Source organism: Sceloporus occidentalis, unplaced genomic scaffold, assembly GCF_023333645.1.
Source record: "Sceloporus occidentalis isolate IW3139 unplaced genomic scaffold, rSceOcc1.0.p SCAF_19, whole genome shotgun sequence".
NCBI lineage: Eukaryota > Metazoa > Chordata > Lepidosauria > Squamata > Phrynosomatidae > Sceloporus > Sceloporus occidentalis.
Genome location: NW_028316999.1, coordinates 15,760,155 through 15,783,145, shown reverse-complemented (window position 1 = coordinate 15,783,145; position 22,991 = coordinate 15,760,155). Strand labels below are relative to the sequence as shown.

Below are 22,991 nucleotides of genomic sequence, written 5' to 3'. Positions count from 1 at the left end.
TTCAGCACGGCAACCATAGCCGCAGCCACTGCGCAGAAGGGGGAGACCCCCCGCTTCTGCACAGCAGACGCAGCCGCCGCGAAGAAGGGGAGACCCCCCGCTTCTGCACAGCAGATGCAGCCGCTGCGAAGAAGGAGGAGACCCCCCGCTTCTGCACAGCGGATGCAGCCGCTGCTCTCTGGTATCCTGACCTCGGCTATTCCTACGACGATCCTGCTCTCCGGTATCCTGACCTCGGCTATTCCTACGACGATCCTGCTCTCCGGTATCCTGACCTCTGGACCATCCTTTGCCAGTCCTACCTGACTTCGGTGTCTCCTCTGTACGCTGTGTCGTGACAAAAGCGCAATTTATTGTGGATTTTTGATTTAACACATTTACAAATATCAGTAAAAATGGGTTTAATGGAATTGAATCAGAAGGAAACCTGTGTACAGTATGTTCTGTAATAAGCATTAAGCACACTAGTGCGTATAATGCATACATTGTTTTATATATTTTTGTTTAGGGATATTTTATTTCACCTTGAAATAATAAATGTAATTAATAATATTTACATCAAAAACAGAGCTAAAAGCGAAGTGCCAGGAGTTGGATGCTATATATATTGCCATTAACTCATGGCAGTAAACCTAACCATATCAGAACAGTACTGTGTTGTTCTAGCTGATTAAAATGATTTAAGAAGTGAATATCAAATTGAGCATAATTGTTTCCTCTCTGAGAGGGCACAGTCTCTGCAATGAAACCATGGTAACCGGATAGACTTATTCTGGTACCTGGTTGATGAGTGATCACACTGCATTTAGAGCAGGGTTTTGCACCTAGCAACAGAAATGTTGCAAACTGAGTTTTACTGTGCTCCAATTTTCTAGTCCTAGGGCTGCCCTCTGTAACCCTGTTCAATAAAATCAAGTCTTGGAACTACATTTTTCCCAAAGCTTTTAGATTGTGTGCAATAAAGAGCGCAGAATACAGATACAGACACTAGTAGACAATGAGTTCACATGAGCAATAGCTTTGAAGGATTACAAAAGCATATGTCCTTTGCCTGTAGAGCTGTTGTCCAGTATGACTCATCTTCAGCTAGCAATTTAGATACTCACTATAATTAGGATTCAGGCATCAAAACAAAACTACAGGATTTACATGGATTATAGAAAATTAAGCTTTTTGGTGTTAAATAAAAGGAAGAAAAATGTAGTAAAACGTTTACAGAGATGAATTTAAAAAAAATATATATATAAAAATATATATATATGGATTGACTCCAATGATACTAGAATAGCATTGTCTCTGGTGCATGCTTTTTCTTGTTAACATAGGGCAGAACATGGTTGGGGTACATCCAAGTCAGCACCATGTTCCCCCTTTATGCACGTGCAGGCCCGTGTAAAGGTCACACATGTTAAACTATATATTCTTTTTTTTCAGAAGACTGTATTGAGTTACGACCCTTGTAACCATGCTCACAACTTTCACAAGAACTTCACCTGGGTGCATCATCCAGCCAACGTCACACATATTGAACTATATATACCCATAAGGGTTAACCAATACAAATGATTAATTCACTACACTAGTGTCATGCCTGCAAAGCCTTGCAAATGCAGGGGTTGTTATGACTACTTTGGGTTATGCTATGTCAGGCATTGAACATAACCCCCCTCTATGCATGAGATAAGTAAGAGAGTGAGATGTGTGTGAGTATGGTGCTAGCATGTGTGTGGTAGGATGAGTGTATAATGTTAGAAAGTGTGTATTAATGGTGTTGGAGTGTGTGTTAGTCTAGGGTGTTAGAGAGTGTTTGTAAATGTATGGTGTTAGAGTGCGTGTGTAAGTGTATTGTATTAGAGATTGTGGGTGTGGCTTTAGAGTGTATGTATTCTGTTAGTGTGTTAGAGTGTGTTTTAGAACATGTTTATGTGTGTGTTTGTGTGTGATAGTGTGTTTAAGAGCATGTCCTATTTAGGGGACCAAGTGCTGGCCAAATACTGTACACCGGCACTACTAACCCTAGGTTCACCCCTTTTTTCAAACCCTTTTTTTTCCATCCAATCTACTTACCATCCTTACTTCGTGACCCTAATAAAACATTCATGAGGCCCTCTCACTTTATTTTCATGGGACAGGCCACATCCTCGGTGTGTTAGTGGCTGAAGCATAAGGTCTGTGCCTCTCCTGGCACACACTTCCATATAAGGGCTACAGGATTTGACATTGTGTGCCAGGCTTTAGCATCATTGAATTTTGTGCATAGAAAAAGAGCACACATCCAGGAGCTCACGTCCTTTGTCCTTTTGTTTATATTATTCCATACTGAGTAGGTTAACCAGGATAACCTGTCCAGGCCTGCCTAGTGCCCCTTTTCCCTTGATATTATAAATATGCTGTATATCATCATAGTTTATGCGAAGCAAAATCACGATTTGAGTGGAAAGGTAATCTGCTGTTCTAGGCAGAGAAGTGGTAATTTTTATTACATACAAATAGTGGCATATTGTGCAGCTGTAATATTCATATCAATTACACTGCCCTAATTGTAGAGCTGTCTTAAATTTAAAAATGTATTTAATCACATAATATTGCACCAAATGTATGCATAAAATATGGTGGCAAAACAAAACAACAGGAAAGCCTGGACAGGTGGTTGTAGATGACATTGCTACAGACATGGTAATTTATTACTCTGATTGCAGAAACCAAAAAGTTTGCAGTCTCCCAGGTGCCTGACTTTGGCATGCTGGTTGGGTTGACAAATTATTCAGATGGGCTGCAAGTAATCCAGCTGCCTTTGTACATACTGGTACCATTGTTAAATTCAGAAGAACAGGGAAAATATGTCAGGGGGGGGTAAGAAATAATATGACAATATGGAATTTAGTTAAGGCTCGTAGGCAGAAAGTCGAAGGGCTAGTTTAGAAAATGGAGATGCCTATTCTCAAAACAGATAGAAACCGTAGAGAACAGCCAAAGTAGATATTTAGGAGATAGATTATAAATGATAGATAAGTAAAAAGATACATGTGCTTACTCAAAAGTATGGTGCTATTGTATATTTGTAAAAACAGTCTATATTCAGCAACATAATTCAATATTCAGTGATGTCCTGTTGATTTAGGTTACAATCTGCGTTAGATACATTGTCATTTACATTTCACATTGAGCATAAATAGCACTTGTCTTCAAAAACAATCTTGGTTAGGACTACTGTGTAAAAATGAATCACATTCCAGCTGTTTACTGAGTCTTATTCACGGCCTCTCCAATGAAAATATAGGATGATTTAAATCTACATTACTTCTACATGAGTAATGTTCATCATGTGACATATAACTGTAATTGCAGTCTGAAAAACATAGCATTTATTGAGAAGGTGAGGTGCCAAGTACCTGAATCACTTTAATAACTTCTTAAATGGTAGTAGTAATCACAGGCGAAATAAATAAATTCCAAACAATAGTCATTATTCTCAACCTTATATGTATTCCACTTTACAGAGTGTGAAGCACAGTGCAATGCCTCTAATGAATAAGAATGCCACTGTGGTCTTATAATGCCAAGTGGACTTGTAGAGTGTTTTATTATCCCTGTGCCAATTTTGTTGGCACCATAATTAATTTTGAATGGAAGTCACCAACTGGAATATCAGTTTATTGATCTATTAATTTTTTTAGAACTTGCATTTTAACTCTTTAAAATATACCTTTGCCATTTCCATATTTATAAAATATCTATAGAATCTTGCCTTTTAAGCATTCTATTTCAGAAAATGCACAAGTGGAACAAATATACAGTGCAACAAATTGTTAACCATTTTTAACTAGTAAATGTTAGTGCGTGTCTTCTTGTTTGTTTATGGCCAAAACGATCAATGATATCTTCCTCATAAACAAATTAGAGAACCTGTTTACCTATTGAAAGAATATTGCGAGAATGTTTCATCTAGACTGTCCCATTGTACATCTCAACCAATTGCCTGAGCACACTAAAAGATCTCTCACAACTGCAACTGCTCATGGGAATAGTTAAAGCAATTTTAATAATTTTTCCACAGTTGGGAAGATTTCAGGATCTATCCATTGATAGATCTGATTCACTGACAGATGTTCACCATGCAGTTGTTTCAGTGAAAAACCTTTTTTGCAGTAGGCTTTCTAGTCACTCGCTCATTCAGAGTTACACCTCTATCCTCCGATCTAGCACAGCACAGTACAGTAATGTCATTCAGGGACGCTTACTTTCACAAGTGCATTGCCATTATATAGGAAGCCAGATGCAAATGGTGGTACAGCTTGACTCTCAAAATTATATAGTGAGCCAGACACAGACAGTGGTACGGCATGACTCCTATAATTATACAGCAAGCTAGACACAGATGGCGCTACAGCATGACTGTCATAATTATATAGTGTAAACAGGGAAAAGAAAAAATGTCGGTGCGCTAAGCTAGTCTCAGGCTCAAATAATACAAATGTATAATATGAGGCCTACCAAACAGTGTGAGCATGCTGCAAAAACAGTGTGTTGGCTGTACAATGTATACAAAAAACATAATACTGTCTGCGCTTCTCACCCTAATAAAGTTGGCAACAAATATATAAACATAATATAAATGAGAGAGGTTATGGTTATATGAATTGGCCAAAGCATAATTAAGCTCACCTGCCACGTCAAGGCACACTCTCAATAGGGTGAGAACCTACTCTCACCTCCTACATAGTGGGCACACAAAGCAGTTTATACTGCTACCAAAACCTTATTAATGTGTTGGGGGAGGTGCAATTAAACCTCTCATTTATATTATGTTTATATATTTGTTGCCAACTTTATTAGGGTGAGAAGCGCAGACAGTATTTTGTTTTTTGTATAATTATAGTGTGCCAGACACAGACAGTGGTACAGCATGACTCCAATAATTATATAGCAAGTCAGACACAGACAATGGTAGAGCATGGCTCCTATGATTATATAGTGATCCAGACACAGACGGTGGTACAGCATGATTGCAATCATTATATAGCAAGCCAGACACAGACTGTTCTATAGCATAACTCCCATCACTATATACTTAGCCAGCCACTGATAGTGATACAGCATGGCTCCTATCATTATATAGTGATCCAGACATGTCTACTATCATTCTATAGTGATCCAGAGAGTGGTACAGCACAACTTCTATCATTATTTAGCAAGCTAGACACAGGCGTTGGTACAGCATAACTCCCATCAATATATACTAAGCTAGACATTGACGGTGGTACAGCATAACTCCCATCACTATGTACTGAGCCAGACGTTAAGATGTTAAATACTCAGGTCTGGAAGGTGTTAAAAGTATCATATGACACAGACATTTGATATGGTTTAATTAATAAAACTATATTATCCACAACTGCTTTTGTGCCCCTGTCTCTTTTTCTGTAGCTCTGCTTCTTCTCTTGCTTCTTTGTCCACTTCTCCAGGTGTCTTATTTCTTTGTTCACTTCTCTGTGAACCAGGGCTCTTGCAGAATGTACATAAGGGCAGAGCCTGGACCACGTGGACAGCCTGTCCCCCATTCCTCAATCTCATGCATGTTTCATAATTCCCTCACTGTGCTAGCCTCCACCATTTCTGCTGGGAACTTATTCAATTTATCTTCTACTCTCTCAGTAAAGTAGAACTTCCTTACATTACCTCTAAGCCTCTGATCCTCTAGGTTTGGACTATGACCTCTTGTTCTAACATTGTTCCTCCCTTTAAATAAGCTTGCCTCTTGTACTTTGTTAACCCCTTGATGACAATTGCCGGTCCGGGCACGTCACGGAAATTCATGTCGATAACGACAAATGACGTGCCAGGACCGGCACCGGCACCGATCTATTTTCGCCTTCTGCACCGAAACGGCGTTGCTGTAATGCCTCGACCTCGAGGCATTCAGCAACGCCATTATCGGCACAAAGGGGCCACCTCCACGGGGCGTCAACATCCGCCATACTTCGCCTCCTAAACTTAAATGGTGTCGCTGGAATGCCTCGATCAGGAGGCATCCAGCGACACCAAACACTTACCTGGGGATGGACTGTGACCGCTCCGGAGAGCGGTCACAGCCGCAGCTGCCGGTGATCTTCGCCATCTGCAAGATGGCGGCGGTCCGGGAAAATTCAATAAAGAAAAACAATAAAGTCTAAAAAGTTCGCTAGACGGTCTCCAGACCCACTAGAGAACTCTGGCTCCACTTGCAGGTTGAATATAGGTACTGCATTCAACCATGCAAGTCAATGGAGCTCAGCTTTCTAATCACAGTGTGATTAGAAAAAATAAATTAAAAATAAAATAAAATTAATAATAATTAGAAAAAAAATAGTAAAAAGCCAGTAAAATGTAAAAATAATTTCCCACTGATGTCACTATCAGGGGAACCTTCAAGTTGAAAAAAAATGTAAAAAAAATAAAAAAAAAAGGCAAAAAAAAAAATATATTTGTGATCAAGTCCTAAAATTAGCATATTAGCTTAACCCCTTCGTGACAAAGGCTGATTTTACTTTTTGTACCCTTCGTGACAATGGCCGTTTTAACATTTCTGCGCTGCTCGTGTTTAGCTGTAATTTTCTTCTTTCCCAATTACTGAACCCACACACATTAGATATTGTTTTTTTCAGGACAAGAAGGGCTTTCTTTAGATGACATTGTTTTGATTGTATCGTATTATTTACTATTAAAAAAAGTATAAAATATGGGGAAAATTTAGAAAAAAATGACTGTTTCTAACTTTTAGTTGAAAAATCTTTTACTCATCTATAAAAGGTAATAAAAAAACCTGCTAAATAGATTCTACTATTTGTCCTGAGTTTAGAAATACCCAATGTTTTTATGTTTTTTTGCTTTTTTCTGCACGTTATGGAGCAATAAGTACAGGTAGCGTTTTGCTATTTCAAAGCCATTTTTTCCAAATCTGGTAATTCTTCCCCCCATGTGCCATTTCGGGTATCTTTGAAGCTGGCCAATGCAATTTACCCCATCAAGTCATATATTTTTGAAAACTAGACAGCCCAGGGTATTCCAAATGCTGGTATTTTAACCCTTTCCAAGCACTTATTCTACCATCAGCCTTTGTCAAACTTTATGGTAGTAATTTTTTTGCATTTGTTTTTTCACACACATTTTACTTTAGGTATAAATAAACAGGTTCTGGTATATGTCACTATCAAAAAACACCCCAATATGTGTTTAGCAACATCTCCTGAGTACAGCGATACCTCACATGAATGATTTTGCCTGGCTGTTTGGGGGCAAAAGGGCCACATTTGGGGCATGCACATTTTTCAATGTTGCACTTTGGCATTTGGGGATCCACTGCCCATGCCCTATTTGGTACATCTTTCAGCCGGGCCATTTCAGTGTGCCCAATAAAGCTATATATTTTTGAAAACTAGACACCCCAGGGTATTTCAAATGCTAGTATTTTAACTCTTTCCATGCACCATATCTACCACCAGTCTTTGTCAAACTTTGTGATAGTCATTTTTTTCCATTTGTTTTGTCACACACATTTTACTTCAGGTATGAATTAAAAAGTTCTCGTATATGTCACTATCACAAAACACTAGATATGTGTTCAGCAACATCTCCTGAGCGCAGTGATACCCCACATGAATGATTTTGCCTGGCTGTTTGGGGGCAAAAGAGCCACATTTGGGGCATGCACATTTTTCAATGTTGAACTTTGGCATTTGGGGATCCACTGCCCGTGCCCTATTTGGTACATCTTTGAGCCGGGCCATTTCAGTATGCCCAACAAAACCATATATTTTTGAAAACTAGACACCCCAGGGTATTTTAAATGCTGGTATTTTAACTCTTTGCATGCACACATTTTACCACCAGCATTTTTTTAAAGTTTGCAGTAGTATTTTTGTGTGTGTATTTTTCCCACACACACCTACTTTATGTATGAATTTAAAGCTCCTGGTATATGCCGCTGTCACACGACACCCCAATATGTGTTCAGCAACATCTCCTGAGTACAGTGATACCCCACATGCATGGGTTTGTCATTTTTGGGGGGAACTAAAAGGCCACATTTGGTACGTGTGCATTTTTCTAATTGGAAATTAGATGTGTGGCCATCCTTCCCCCCGTGTTAATTGGGACCTTGTTGAACCCGGCCAATTCAATTTACCCCATCAAATCATACATTTTTTAAAAGTAGACACCCCATGGGCATTTAATATGCCAGTATTTTAACTCTTTCCATGCGAGAATTGTTTTAAGCTAATATGCTAATTTTAGGACTTGCTCACAAAAATATATTTTTTATATATATTTTTTTTTTTCCTTTTTTTTTTATTTTTTTAACATTTTTTTTCAACTTGAAGGTTCCCCTGATAGTGACATCAGTGGGAAATTATTTTTACATTTTACTGTTTTTTTACTATTTTTTTTCTAATTATTATTAATTTTATTTTATTTTTAATTTATTTTTTCTAATCACACTGTGATTAGAAAGCTGAGCTCCATTGACTTGCATGGTTGAATGCAGTACCTATATTCAACCTGCAAGTGGAGCCAGAGTTCTCTAGAGGGTCTGGAGACCGTCTAGCGAACTTTTTTAGACTTTATTGTTTCTTTATTGAATTTTCCCGGACCGCCGCCATCTTGCAGATGGCGAAGATCACCGGCAGCTGCGGCTGTGACCGCTCTCCGGAGCGGTCACAGCCCATCCAAAGGTAAGTGTTTGGTGTCGCTGGATGCCTCCTGATCGAGGCATTCCAGCGACACCATTTAAGTTTAGGAGGCGATCGTTGATCGCCTCCTAAACGCTTTTAAAACGGGCGTCCGCCGCCATACAAAGTATGGCGGATGTTGACGCCCCGGGGAGGGGCCAGAGATGGCCCCTTTGTGCCGATAATGGCGTTGCTGAATGCCTCGAGGTCGAGGCATTACAGCAACGCCGTTTCGGTGCAGAAAGCGAAAATAGATCGCTTTCTGCACCCGTTTAATGACGTGCCGGTCCTGGCACGTCATTTGTCGTTATCGACATGAATTTCCGTGACGTGCCCGGACCGGCAATTGTCATCAAGGGGTTTAAAACAATTCTCGCATGGAAAGAGTTAAAATACTGGCATATTAAATGCCCATGGGGTGTCTACTTTTAAAAAATGTATGATTTGATGGGGTAAATTGAATTGGCCGGGTTCAACAAGGTCCCAATTAACACGGGGGGAAGGATGGCCACACATCTAATTTCCAATTAGAAAAATGCACACGTACCAAATGTGGCCTTTTAGTTCCCCCCAAAAATGACAAACCCATGCATGTGGGGTATCACTGTACTCAGGAGATGTTGCTGAACACATATTGGGGTGTCGTGTGACAGCGGCATATACCAGGAGCTGTAAATTCATACATAAAGTAGGTGTGTGTGGGAAAAATACACACACAAAAATACTACTGCAAAATATATGGTTTTGTTGGGCACACTGAAATGGCCCGGCTCAAAGATGTACAAAATAGGGCACGGGCAGTGGATCCCCAAATGCCAAAGTTCAACATTGAAAAATGTGCATGTCCCAAATGTGGCTCTTTTGCCCCCGAACAGCCAGGCAAAATCATTCATGTGGGGTATCACTGCGCTCAGGAGCTGTTGCTGAACACATATTGGGGTGTTTTGTGATAGTGACATATACGAGAACTTTTTAATTCATACCTGAAGTAAAATGTGTGTGACAAAACAAATGGAAAAAAATGACTATCACAAAGTTTGACAAAGACTGGTGGTAGATATGGTGCATGGAAAGAGTTAAAATACTAGCATTTGAAATACCCTGGGGTGTCTAGTTTTCAAAAATATATAGCTTTATTGGGCACACTGAAATGGCCCAGCTCAAAGATGTACCAAATAGGGCATGGGCAGTGGATCCCCAAATGCCAAAGTTCAACATTGAAAAAATGTGCATGCCCCAAATGTGGCCCTTTTGCCCCCAAACAGCCAGGCAAAATCATTCATGTGAGGTATCGCTGTACTCAGGAGATGTTGCTAAACACATATTAGGGTGTTTTTTGATAGTGACATATACCAGAACCTGTTTATTCATACCTAAAGTAAAATGTGTGTGAAAAAACAAATGCAAAAAAATTACTACCATAAAGTTTGACAAAGGCTGATGGTAGAATAAGTGCTTGGAAAGGGTTAAAATACCAGCATTTGGAATACCCTGGGCTGTCTAGTTTTCAAAAATATATGATTTGATGGGGTAAATTGCATTGGCCGGCTTCAAAGATACCCGAAATGGCACATGGGGGGAAGAATTACCAGATTTGGAAAAAATGGCTTTGAAATAGCAAAACGCTACCTGTACTTATTGCTCCATAACGTGCAGAAAAAAGCAAAAAAAAACAAAAACATTGGGTATTTCTAAACTCAGTACAAATAGTAGAATCTATTTAGCAGGTTTTTTTATTACCTTTTATAGATGAGTAAAAGATTTTTCAACTAAAAGTTAGAAACAGTCATTTTTTTCAAAAATTTTCACCATATTTTATACTTTTTTTAATAGTAAATAATATGATACAATCAAAACAATGTCATCTAAAGAAAGCCCTTCTTGTCCTGAAAAAAACAATATCTAATGTGTGTGGGTTCAGTAAACGGGAAAGAAGAAAATTACAGCTAAACACGAGCAGCGCAGAAATGTTAAAACGGCCATTGTCACGAAGGGTACAAAAAGTAAAATCAGCCTTTGTCACGAAGAGGTTAAATCCCTCTGAGTATTTGAATGTTTCTATTGCCTCTCCCCTCTCACTTCTTTCCTCCAAGCTACACATAATAACATATCTTAGCCCTCCTCTGAACTCTCTTCAATGCATCAATATCTTACCGATAGTTGCTCTAGATAAGGTTTGACCAGAGATTTTTAAAGTGGCATAATCACTTTTCTCTTCTTGCTACTAATGCCCCTGGCTAAACAACCCTGAACGCTCAGAAATAAGTCCCTCTCTTCCGTTGTCTGCTGACAGAACATTGTCCCCAATGCTATATTCTGCCTTGGAGTTTTTATGCCCCAAGTGCATTATTTTACATTAAACTGCAGCTGCCACATTCATGGCCATTCTTCTAATTTACTTAAATCATTTGCCATTTGACTCATTATTATTTATCTGTCTCTTATGGTGGTCTTCTCCTAGACCTGGAGACAGACAGAGATGCGGTATTGACATTGTCCTCTCCCCTCGCTGCACCTTTCAATGTCTGCCACCAATTGCCATTTTTCTCTTCTTTCGAAGTACACTCTGATCTACCGGCCTCGTGCCCCCAATTCTTCGATCACTTTGCTGCATGGCTGTCCCACTTTTTCCTTCACCATCCATTCATTTAATAATGAAAGTTTGTGTACCTTGTATAAAGACATTTTTATTCTAATATACAGTGCAACAATAGGTTGTAGGAGGTCCAGTTGTGGTCAGACTCCCTGTTTCCATAACCATTTAACTTTGAACTCTCTACCTTTCACCCTAGTAGAGGTGAAGCATCTCTCTTGTCTTGCTGCAATCACATGTTAATTTTGAATTGAATTAGAAAACTAAACTTACTTTATAGCAAATCAAATTAGTTAACCAACATATAGAAAAATCAATCTGTCTGTTGCTCCATGGGACTTTATTGCTCTAGGTAATAAGATACATTTATGTATGGATTATACACCAAACACACTCAAATAGATACCTATAAAACAAAATGTAATTTCGTCTGAAGATAAATTTTAGTTTTTCACAAAACCATAAAGATTGTGAGATGAGAGGAGACCACTTGCTACCATACCATCAAGAAATTGTATTCAAAAGGTACTGACACAGGAGTTATTTGCCCATATAAAAAGTTTCAATCTTAGAGCACTCACACAGTTTATTAATAGTGTGGAAGAGAGTGACCAGTAGTGTGTGTTTATTTAAGTCTACGCACAACAACAGGAAAGCGGCTCTCTATTAAGCTTAAAGCAGTTCATTTTCATGTTGGGCTGCTTTTGTTCTTCTTAAGATCTACATTGAATTATTATGCAATATCCTACTAAAAACATTCTAAGCCATTCAATCTTTCCAAATCTTCTGTTACCTAAGAAGTCCAAACTTAGAGAAAGAAAAAAACAAAAACATTCAGTAATTATGGCTAAATTATTTTATACAAGATCATGGAAAAATACATACAGTAACTCAGTAACTTATTTTTATCTTTCAGTTATTTCTCGGGTGTCCTTTCGTGGAATGATTTTCACCTCAAAAGGTATAAAAAATTCTAGCAGAGATTGTGAGTCCTTGATTTCTAAGTTATATTCACTTGCAATTTTTTCTGCAGTCCAGATTTCTGGAGAGCGTTTGTGATTGTTGAGGGCCATCAGAGCTTCTGGTATAGAAATCTTTCCCTTAGGAATGTTTTCCACATTTATTAGAGCAGATAGCTCACTCTTCACAGACAATTTAGGAGATCTGTATTCCACATGCTCAGCTGGGTTGAAGATGGTATCCTTTACCTAATTCAAACGCAAGAAAAAGGTCTTTAACGAAAACAGGAATTCACTCGTGGCATCTTAATATATTTGTACAAGAATAATGGTTAATGGAGACAAAGAAATTTGGTCTTAAGCGCCCTCAAACCCCCCTCCCTGCACATAAAACAGGTAGAAAATGAGGTCCCCTTCCTCCCTGCACATAAAATTAGTAGAGCTGGTGAGAACGATCCCCCTTACTCCTTGCACATGAAAAGTTTGTCCAAACTAGACCCCCTCCCTCCCTGCACACGACACAAGTAGAGCTGCTGAGCAGCTCTGTCTAAACAAGCCCCTCCTTCCCTGCACAGCTGCTGCTATTGCTGAGAAAAGCAGATGAAAAGCAAATGAATGTGCTTATCCAGTATGAAGAGGGAGGAGGTGGATGCTGAGTGAGGATGTCAGGATGCACAGAGAGGGACGCCCAGGGAGGTGAGAGACTAGACGAGGTGAAGTATAATGCACAAAAGCGATGGCCTGCAAGCGCTTTTTGTTTTAGATATCATGATATTTGCAGTTCAGAATTTTTGTTTGCCTAAGATGTGATATCCACATTTACAGCATATGCAATAACCATCCCATGACTAAAATTAATGTAAATATTTATAATTAAACACTAGCGCAAAATTGGATCTTATTGCAATTTTTTGAACAACTCTATAAAGTGCTAGAATACAACAATGACACTGCAATAATTAAAGTTAATAAAAATGATTATGTGGCATAGAGAGAGCAAAACAGCTGGAAGTCTTTTGGCTTTTTTTGTTCAAATCAGCATGCTAACTGGCAAACAGAACTACAAAATTCATCATTTATTTATTTTTAACCTAACACAGCAAGGGATCTATTCGGTGAAGCACAAACTATGATTTTAAAAACCTACAGGGAAGAAAACTGTAATAGGTCTCAAAGGGAGAACATTAACACATGAGGGATTACTAGACAGGCCACAAAGAAAGGCACAAAGATTATTTGCTTTTTTTGTACATGTGCAGGAGCAAATATTTTAAAAAATATATCTATGTACAAATTACACTTATATTTTGTTTAAACACTTATATTAAACTAGCATACATATTTTTCATTTAATTTCAACTTTTCTGTTTTGATCCACGATAAATGGCAGTATATCATGTGTAAGTGTTACTATGTTTTAGAAAGTAGGAAACAGTTATACAGTTTGCTCTACTCTGGAATGAGTTGGTAAGCAGATGATTTTTGCATACAAAAGGGGAGCAGTTCTCTTCGCAAAGTTTAACATACCTAAATTCATAACTGAAATTACCATATTTGCGTGATTTTAAAACAAAGCATCAACCAACGGTCAGTCATACAAGAGAAATAGTGACTCTTTGTCGGGTGGCCATTGCTGGCCATAGAACTGTATGGGGTGCCAGGCTGTCTGGGAGGTGGTAAGATTATACCTTCAATTCTATCATGTTTGTGCGTATAAATACCTGTGCTGTCCTCAAAGTCAGTTCTGTTTTACCCCTACACTGATGTTAATTTGGATGTCGGAAAGAGAGATACGCACATAAATTACAATTTGTCAGTTCTATGCATTATATAAGATGCAAATTATTTAGCCTCAGAGTCTAATAATAATTACACAGATACAACCTCTGCTTCACATAAGTTTCAGGAGAAATCTTATTTTTGTCCAGTCTATACCTTTCAAAATGTAGTAGAATTGGAACTCTGCAAACTAAGTCATGTAATAAAAAAAGCAGAAATAGAAAATGCAAAAAGACCATAGCTGAAAGGATAATACGGACATTATGGATGTAAAAATAACGAAACAGATAAGGCAATGGTTGTGCGATAAGAGGCAGAAGGTTGTAGTTAATGGTATATATACGGATGAAGGACTTGTTATTAGTTAGCTACCTCAGGTATCCTATTGGGACCCGTACTTTTTAATATTTTTATTATTACTCCAGAAGGTAATAATAGTATGGTATGTCTTTTTGCAGATGATACAAAGGTCTGCAATGGAGTAGACATAATGGTTGGAACAACTCACATAACAAATAATTTAACTAAGTTAGAAGAATGGTCACGAATGTGGCAGCTGTAAAATAATACACTTGGGGCATAAAAATCCCAAGGCAGAATATAGCATTGGGGATGCTGTTCTATCAGTGACAACGGAAGATAAGGACTTAAAGGAAAGCAGACAATGCAGCAACGCTTTTGTAAAAGCAAGCAGGGTGCTGGGTTGCCTAGGGAGAGGCATTAGTAGCAGGAAGAGGGAGGTGATTATGTCTGATTTACAGATCTCTGGTCAGGCCTCACCTAGAGTATTGCATACAGATCCAGAGACCCCTTTAAAGGGTTAAATATACTACACTATTATTGTTTATTTTGTCTTTTCTTTAACATGTATTTGCGCTCCTGCTTTTGAAAGTGATTTGCAACTAAAGTACTTGTGAGGGAGTAGCATCTACGGTTTAAAGTTGTTGCTTTGTGTATCCCTTGGTGTGCAGTGCAACAACTTGTTGGTTACTGCAGATGTGTGTGTCTTTTACACCTCGATAAATAAGATTGCCAGTTACTTCACCTCATTTGATGGGTCTGAGGAATCAACATAAACCTCTTTCAACCGTGACAGAAGTAGATTATCTTTTTTGTGAACGTGATCCTTAACGTCTGGATATTCTATAAGAAGACAAAACAATCACATTCATTATTTGACCCTGGAGAATATCACATATTTGCTTCCAGTCACTTTGATTCAACAGTTACGTGAAAGATATGGTTAAAAGCTTGGTGAGAAAGAAACCATCTATTCTACTTACCAAATTCTATGGAACAACACTTGCGTTTAATGGCTCTGTATCCCAAAGCAGGTAACTATAGTATTACAATAAAGTGCTCTTAAGTTTTTTGGCTTTTTTTTCACATAACATAACACAGGACCAAAACATTCACTTACTCTCGCTGCCTGTTAAACTGGAATAAAGGTTTGCTTTGGAAAGAATTTCTTCTAAGAAAACATTGAAAAGATTACTTAAAACTTGATAAACAATATACTCTCAATGGCATTGAAACAAAATAACTTCACAAAATAAAACAGCAATTAAGTATACAAAGACATATTACATAGTAACCCTCCTGCTGCCTATATTTACATTTATCATAGCCATAACAATCCTAAACCAAATATACCAGCTGTAATTTGTCTCCGCACTACATTCTACACCCTAGCAGAACACAATCTCCCAGCATGCACAGCCTGTCAATTTTCTTCCAGGACAAGGACAATGCGCACGCCACCAGTAAACTACGGCTAGTGCTGTGGCGTTTTAACCCATACCGTTCGCTTATTGAGTGTGAGTGTGTGTGTGTGTGTGTGTGTGTGTGTGTGTGTGTGTGTGTGTGTAACACACAGAGATTACAGCCACAGCTGAAGACTCTACCTCCGTGACCTTCACCTCCCTCTATGTGCCGGAGAGGACATGAGAAGACCCAACACAGAAGCCTATTATAACAATGTCCGCCCTCATATAGTTTACTTAGTGCATAACGTGAATTAACACGGATTACTATATATATCTTATAAGAGCACGTTTGACACTCACTGGCTAAGACAGCTTCTTGGGCTTTCTTCGTGCTCGGATGCAGGGGCGCCGAAGTGGGCTTGTCTTTGCCAATCAGCCGGTGAGCACGGTTCTCCACGTTAAAGTTTCTAAAGACGCGGGTGACGCTGGCCCCCATGTCTGCTCATCGCATGATCTACAGACCCATGGACGCAGAGGAACACATGCTTCCGGCAGCAACCGCCAGGTGTGCAGCGATAGGATGACACAAACAACTGCTTCCTGTGTGACCGCCTATGTGGGAGGGTTTTGTGATTCCCGTCTATTGCATCTACCGTAATGTGTAGAATATAAAACGCATCTGTTTAAAAAGTGCTGAAAAATAGCTTAGGTCTGAAAATTTAGAATAAATAATGCGCATTGAATATTCCAAAGGAATAAACACCCCCTTGGTCCAGATAGGCCACAACCCAACAGTGATTGACAGCAGCAACAGTCCTTGGGAATTGATATGGCTTGTCATAAAAAGACACATTGCACTTCAGTAAATTAATTGCAGCATTTTCTTTATATAGATGCACATACAATGGTGATGATTATATGGTAATGGACGCCACAGCAGGTATTTTACTGGATTGTGCATATATTTTCTCTCAAACATATAGATTTGGTAGAGTATGCGTTATTGGAAAGAATTGTGAGGCAGATGCATTTTTCTTAATACCTGTAACTTCTATATTATGGCTTAGAAGCATGGTACGTAATTTTTTTCTTTGTAGTAGTGCACGCAGTTTGGCAGTGGTCGCTAATTCTACTTTTTAATCACATCCTCAGACTAGGATTGCAACCTGTACAGGTTTCACCTGGACAGTCCCAGAATTGAGAGCTAAGTCCCAGCTCTTGGGTTTACCTCTTTAGGTTCTGGAAAATGCTGGGCCGGGGGCCATGTTTGTCCACATTTCGCAATGGGGGGACTAGGCAGCCTCTGGACAAGTCAGCGGCGTACCTATAGTATTTGGCGCCTGGGGGCGAATCCTGTATGTGGCACCCCACACACACACTTTAAAACTGAATAGCTTCTATCGTTATATACTGGCGCAGACATTGAAGGTGGTACAGCATTACTGTTAACATTATATACTGAGGCAGACATAGACAGTGGTACAGCATTACTGTTATCATTATACATTGAGGCAGACGTTGACGGGGTACAGCATAACACCTATCAGTATATACTGTGTCAGACAATGACGGTGGTACAGCATAACACCTATCACTATATACTGAGGCAGACATTGACCGGGTACAGCATAACACCTATCACTATATACTGAGGCAGACATTGACGGGGGTTCAGCATAACACCAATCGCTATAAACTGAGGCAGACAATGACGTTGGTACAGCATAACACCTATAGCTATATACTAAGCCAAACATTGATGTGGTGTAGGCCTACCACTTCAGTGTCTGGCTTAGTATATAGTAGGGATGCACCGAAACGAAAATTCAGCGTTTACGTGGCCCAAAATGACCCCCCCACCATTAAAAAAATCTCACACTTTTATTAAAAGTAAGTAACACACCAAAATTGGACAAAACAATTTAAATAACAATATTAATTAATTAACTATATATATATATATATATATACAGCAATCACACTCCTATCATGCCCAGGCATACCCAGGTTCTAGCATGTACTTGTTGCCTGGGCATGATAGGAGTGTGATTGCTTTTAGCAATCATATATATATATATATATTAATATTGTTATTATTATTGTTCACATGTGAACTCAGCACTGGAGGCATAGAATCAGACAAACAAATCCTGTATTTGCAGGAATACAATAATAATGTATGGAAAATAGCATTGCAGGTATAGATCAACTGGAAATCACATAAAAACTCAGCAATAAAAGTATAGATAAAACTCCTAAATTACGGGCATAACCCAAAGCCAGCCCTGGCGTCCACACTGCCCACATAGAACCTGACCAGCACACAAATGACACACATAGGACTTACCATCTTTGTCCCCAAACATACCAGCACGAGTCAACTTTGTCCCCAAACAGCCCAGCCTGTGCCATCTTTGTCCCATAAACCCACTGCCTGTGTCATCTTGGTCCCCAAGGCTCAAACATCCTGTTTGGGCCATCTTTGACTTACCACAAATCAATTATACATCTATCATACACACAAACACGTATACAGTTACTCAATAATTCACTTTCATTCACATAATTAATTCACACAACCATTTAGTCTCTCACTCATTCACACAAATTAATGCATTCTCACAAACTCATTAATTATCTCCCTCATTCAGACAATTCATCCACACATTCATTAATTCTCTCACTCATTCTCACTGTTTAGTTATTTCAATATACTTACTACCCTCGTTTCTCACTATCTAGCCCCCTGTCCCTCGTTTCTCACCATCTAGCCCCCTGTCCCTCGCTTCTCACTATCTCCCCCCTCACTTCTCACTATCTACCCCTATCTGTCCGTTCTCGCTATCTACCTCCCTCTCTCTCCCTTCTCACTATCTGCCCCCTCTCTCTTCCTTCTCACTATTTACCCCCTCTCCCTTCTATCTATCTACCCCTCTCCCTCCCTTCTCACTATCTACCCCCTCTCAGTATCTACCCTCTCTCCCTCCCTTTTCACCATCTACCCCCTCTCACTCCCTTCTCACCACCTACCCCCTCTCACCCCCTTCTCTCCTCCGCGTAAAAAAAAAAGTGATGAGGACCGCCCCCCCTGCAAGGTACGCTACTAGGACAAGTGGAAGCAGCTATTTGCCAGACTTGGCAGGGTCCTGGAATGCATGTGAAGGGAAAGACAACATTTAGAGTGTGCGTGAGGGAACACATGATAATGTATGAGAGAAATGTTCAGCTAAAGGCGGTGCCCAATGCTCAATCAGTGCGGATTCTGTACAAGGAAATGGGGGGCCGACATTGTCCAGAGCACTGTAACTGTGACCAGATTTTGCAAGTATAATTTGCAGCTAAAGTCTAATGCAGCTGGTAGGGACTATTGGTCACTGTCCCGCTGGTCATCTGCCTGGTTTATCAGATGGTCATTCCAGGCCTGGACCATACTGCTAGCCTTTCTGGGACAATGTCAGTTTTAACAGGAAGATATTGTTCATCATTTTTCTCCTCCTCAGCACGTTCAGGAGAAACAATTAAAGCTACTTCAGCAGCTTCTCCATCTGAAATGTCAAGTATCAACAGGGACAATTAGACTATGACTAATATGACCACAGGAGTGAACATCATCACTAGACACAGTATCACATTATATATATTTTAAAGGACAGATAGGGTGTTCTTTTGAATTTTTATATGTATAAAATATATTTTAGTTTGAATATTCTATTAAATTAAAATACATCTTACTTGGGATCTCATCCATGTTAAATGCTATTGCCAGGAAGGAATGCCCAAAACAGGAGTCAAGCTATTAAAGCTACTTCTTTGTGTAACTGCCACTCGTGCTGACCACCATCATACAAGATTAATCTATCATTCCCATACTTCCTTTGATTCTGCAAGGTTTTCCTATGTGAAACACTCTGGAAAACCACTTGTTGCCAATGCAATGCATTGTTATGCATGGGATTAAGCAATGTTCAATGGTTGTAAGAAACTCAAGATTTGCAGAAGGACCCTGGGTTTGTGGGCTAAGATAAACCCTGGAACTGCATTTAGCAAATGCTCGTGATGATCCACGACATAAGGGAAAACCTACTCAAAAAACAATATCAGGCCAAAGGTTCAGTGCAGGCAGAATTCAGATATGGTCCATGTAACTAGATCATAATATATCAAATATCAAGCGCCAAAGATAGTGGCACGTGTGGTTTTAGCAACATCACATGGAAAGCTGGGACTGATAATACTGGTTTATTAATAAGCAAAAAGATCACCAAAGGCTCATAAAATGGGCAGTGATACACATTTTGCAACCAGTTTAAGTAGTCATCTTGACACAAAATGCTTGATGCAACCACAACATCAAGATACAGGAATTCATGCATAATGATGCACTGAGGCACCATAAAAGGTCTTCAATGCATATACTCACAAGTCAAGTCCATATAAGACACAACAGATCACCTAGGAACAAGACAGTACCCAATAATGACATGTAGCAGACTGGTAAATAAGTGAAACAGAAGTCATTTTGCTGAAACAAGGGCAAAGCAAGGCAGCCTTCGGCTAAAACAAATATACAATATAATGTTGAAGAACTGCCTGTTTTAAATAATGATAGTTCAGTAATATTACATTCCAGACACAGGAAATACTGTCATAATGTGAAAAAAACTATGGTGCAAAAAGAAGTCAGGGGAAAGTAATTTATGAGACTATAGAAGTAAATGCCAATGGATTGCATTTACCCAGTTGCGAATCAATCAGGCTGAAGTTGCTCTGTGTGTAGAAATAGATTAATCACTCTGCTAGAGGTCAGGTAATATGTATCATGAGATGAAACAGAACAGACTAATCATTTCTATTAAAAGAAGCAGGGCTAGGGCAAGATTGATCAGCAAGTCTTCTCTACTGAGAAAAGCAATGAAAATATAAGTCTCCATTCCTACTCTAAGAAAGGGAAATGACCCTACCCGAATGAAACATTAGCCCCTGACGAATCCGGTAGTTATGCCAGTGAAACATATGTCAGGCATTTATTCAGCTAGTCGGTGCTCTACCTTAACTATTAGTGTGACCTTCCTAGCCAGGAATATCAGTGAATAATAGAGAAAAGGAATTACTGCCAAGTTCTAATTACTTGTGTCTAAACTTATTATGAGTGTGACCGTGTCCCTAAACATCTTGATCATGATAAGATCTTTTCCAGAACATGAAATTTTGTTTTTTTCAATTTACATGTTACATTTTCTGCAACCATGTTGCAGTTATATTTTGTTTCCTATGTACCGTATGGCTCGGATATAGGCTGCCCCCGTATTCTTTAAAAAAGCACCAAAAAAACATGCTGCCACTCTGTCCCCCCCCCCCGAGATATGCTGCCACTGTCCTCCCCACCCCCGAGATATGCTGCCACTGTCCTCCTCCCCCCCGAGATATGCTGCCACTGTCCCCCCCCGAGATATGCTGCCACTGTCCTCCTCCTCCCCCCCGAGATATTCTGCCACTGTCCTCCCCCCCCCCCGAGATATGCTGCCACTCTGCCCCCCCCGACTTACCAGAGCAGACTCCCAGGTGTCTTGCGGGGCCGGCGGGGGACATCTACGCAATACGCGTATGCAACTTCCGGTGCCGGGACTCAGCGGATGTGCCGGCACCGGAAGTTGTATACGCGTATTGCGTAGGTGCCCCCGCCGGCCCCGCAAGACACCCGGGAGTCTGCTCTGGTAAGTCTTGGGGCAGAGGTAAAACGCATCGTGCGGACGGTCACCGGTAAACAACCTCCGCAGCCGGTGACCGTCCACACGATGCGCTTAGACAACCTCCCGTGCCGGCACCCCCCCCCGTGAAAAGCGCTGGCAGGGGAGGCTGTCTGAGCGTATCGGAGAGTAGGATGCAGGTCCCCTGCACCGCTGCGGGGGATCTGTATCCTAACCCCGCTGCCTGCCCGGCGCCCGGGACTATATGTCCAGGGCGTCGGGCGCTAGACCCCGAATATAGGCCGCACCCCCACTTTAAAGACTTAAAGTGGGGGGGAAAAGTGCGGCCTATATTCGAGCCACTGTCCACTGTTTCATTACTTTATTTTTTCAATATATACTGAGACGAATATATCACCCCGTTTGAGCCATGGAAAGTTTTGTATGCAATGTATGACCCCTCGAAATATGAATATTAATTTAGGAATAAAAAGCCTGAATATAAGACTATAGGAAAACCGTTTTCATTTTTTCATATTTCATAAAAACTATGATTGAGAAAAATGCATTTCTTGTTTTTATTTCCTATGCACATCTGCCCCCCAGATATGCGTTATACCCCTATATGCCGCTCTGTCCCCCAGATATCACTTATACCTCCCTACAGTGGCGACTCTAGAAACAATATATAGGGGGGGCACACAAGATATCACAGTCAAACTGGGGGGGCATTCATAATTTCCAAAAGTAATGTGCTATGGAATTATACTTTTGTTATTGGGCTAAAATAATACTTGATCATTGGAAGCCTGAAGCCACAACTGAGTGCTACTAATCCTTGAAATAAATATTATAACACAATAAATAATTTTTCCACTAAATGATTTCAGGGCCTTGAATGTTTTGTCCCCTGAAGTCACTACAACTTCAGGAGGGCATTTTATCTCTGGATAAATATAAATTAAATAATTCCTACTGTAAGTTAAGTGCCAACAGATGACCAAACACACACACCAACACAGGCTCTGTCACACCGACACCCAGACACACACACCAGGACAGGCTCTGCCACACCGACAACCAAACACACACACACACACCAGGACAGGCTCTGCCACACAGACACCCACACACATCAGGACAGGCTCGGCCACACCGACAACCAAACACACACACACACACCAGGACAAGCTCTGACACACCCACATCCAAACACACACACACACCAGGACAGGCTCTGACACACTGACACCCAAACACACACCCTAGGACAGGCTCTGCCACACTGACAAACGAACACACACCAGAACAGGCTCTGCCACACCAACACCCAAACGCACGCCAGGACAGGCTCTGCCACACCAACACCTATACACACACACCCGGGGACAGGCTCTGCTACACTGATAACCAAAAATACACAAACAGCAGGAAACAATCTACGTCACAGACGTCTACATCAGGAGGGATTTTTCGCACTGCATTGTCGTTTATACCCCCCTTAGTGTTTTTGCCCCTGGTGTATTGATGCCCCTGCTGCCCATATATATTAATATTAG

At 40.1% G+C, this 22,991-nt stretch overlaps 1 protein-coding gene across 1 annotated transcript; it reads right to left on the bottom strand.

Annotated features, from left to right (window-relative positions):
* Positions 1–12,206: 12,206 nt before the first annotated feature.
* On the bottom strand, positions 12,207–16,241 carry LOC149302505 (NADH dehydrogenase [ubiquinone] 1 alpha subcomplex assembly factor 4-like). The gene is made up of 3 exons (XM_089482572.1): positions 16,106–16,241; positions 15,085–15,182; positions 12,207–12,509 (listed from the first exon to the last, which is right to left on the bottom strand). Exons 1-3 carry the CDS (start codon positions 16,239–16,241, stop codon positions 12,207–12,209), a joined length of 537 nt encoding a protein of 178 aa, XP_089338698.1.
* Positions 16,242–22,991: the final 6,750 nt, after the last annotated feature.

Bases quoted from the DNA above. Each gene is read 5' to 3' on its own strand.
- LOC149302505 (XM_089482572.1), bottom strand. From the start codon at position 16,241: ATGGGGGCCAGCGTCACCCGCGTCTTTAGAAACTTTAACGTGGAGAAC. The intron at 15,183-16,105 runs GTGAGTGTCAAA...GTCTTCTTATAG, and splicing joins CCAAGAAGCTGTCTTAGCCA to AATATCCAGACGTTAAGGAT. The intron at 12,510-15,084 runs GTGAAGTAACTG...CGTTTGAATTAG, and splicing joins CCTCAGACCCATCAAATGAG to GTAAAGGATACCATCTTCAA.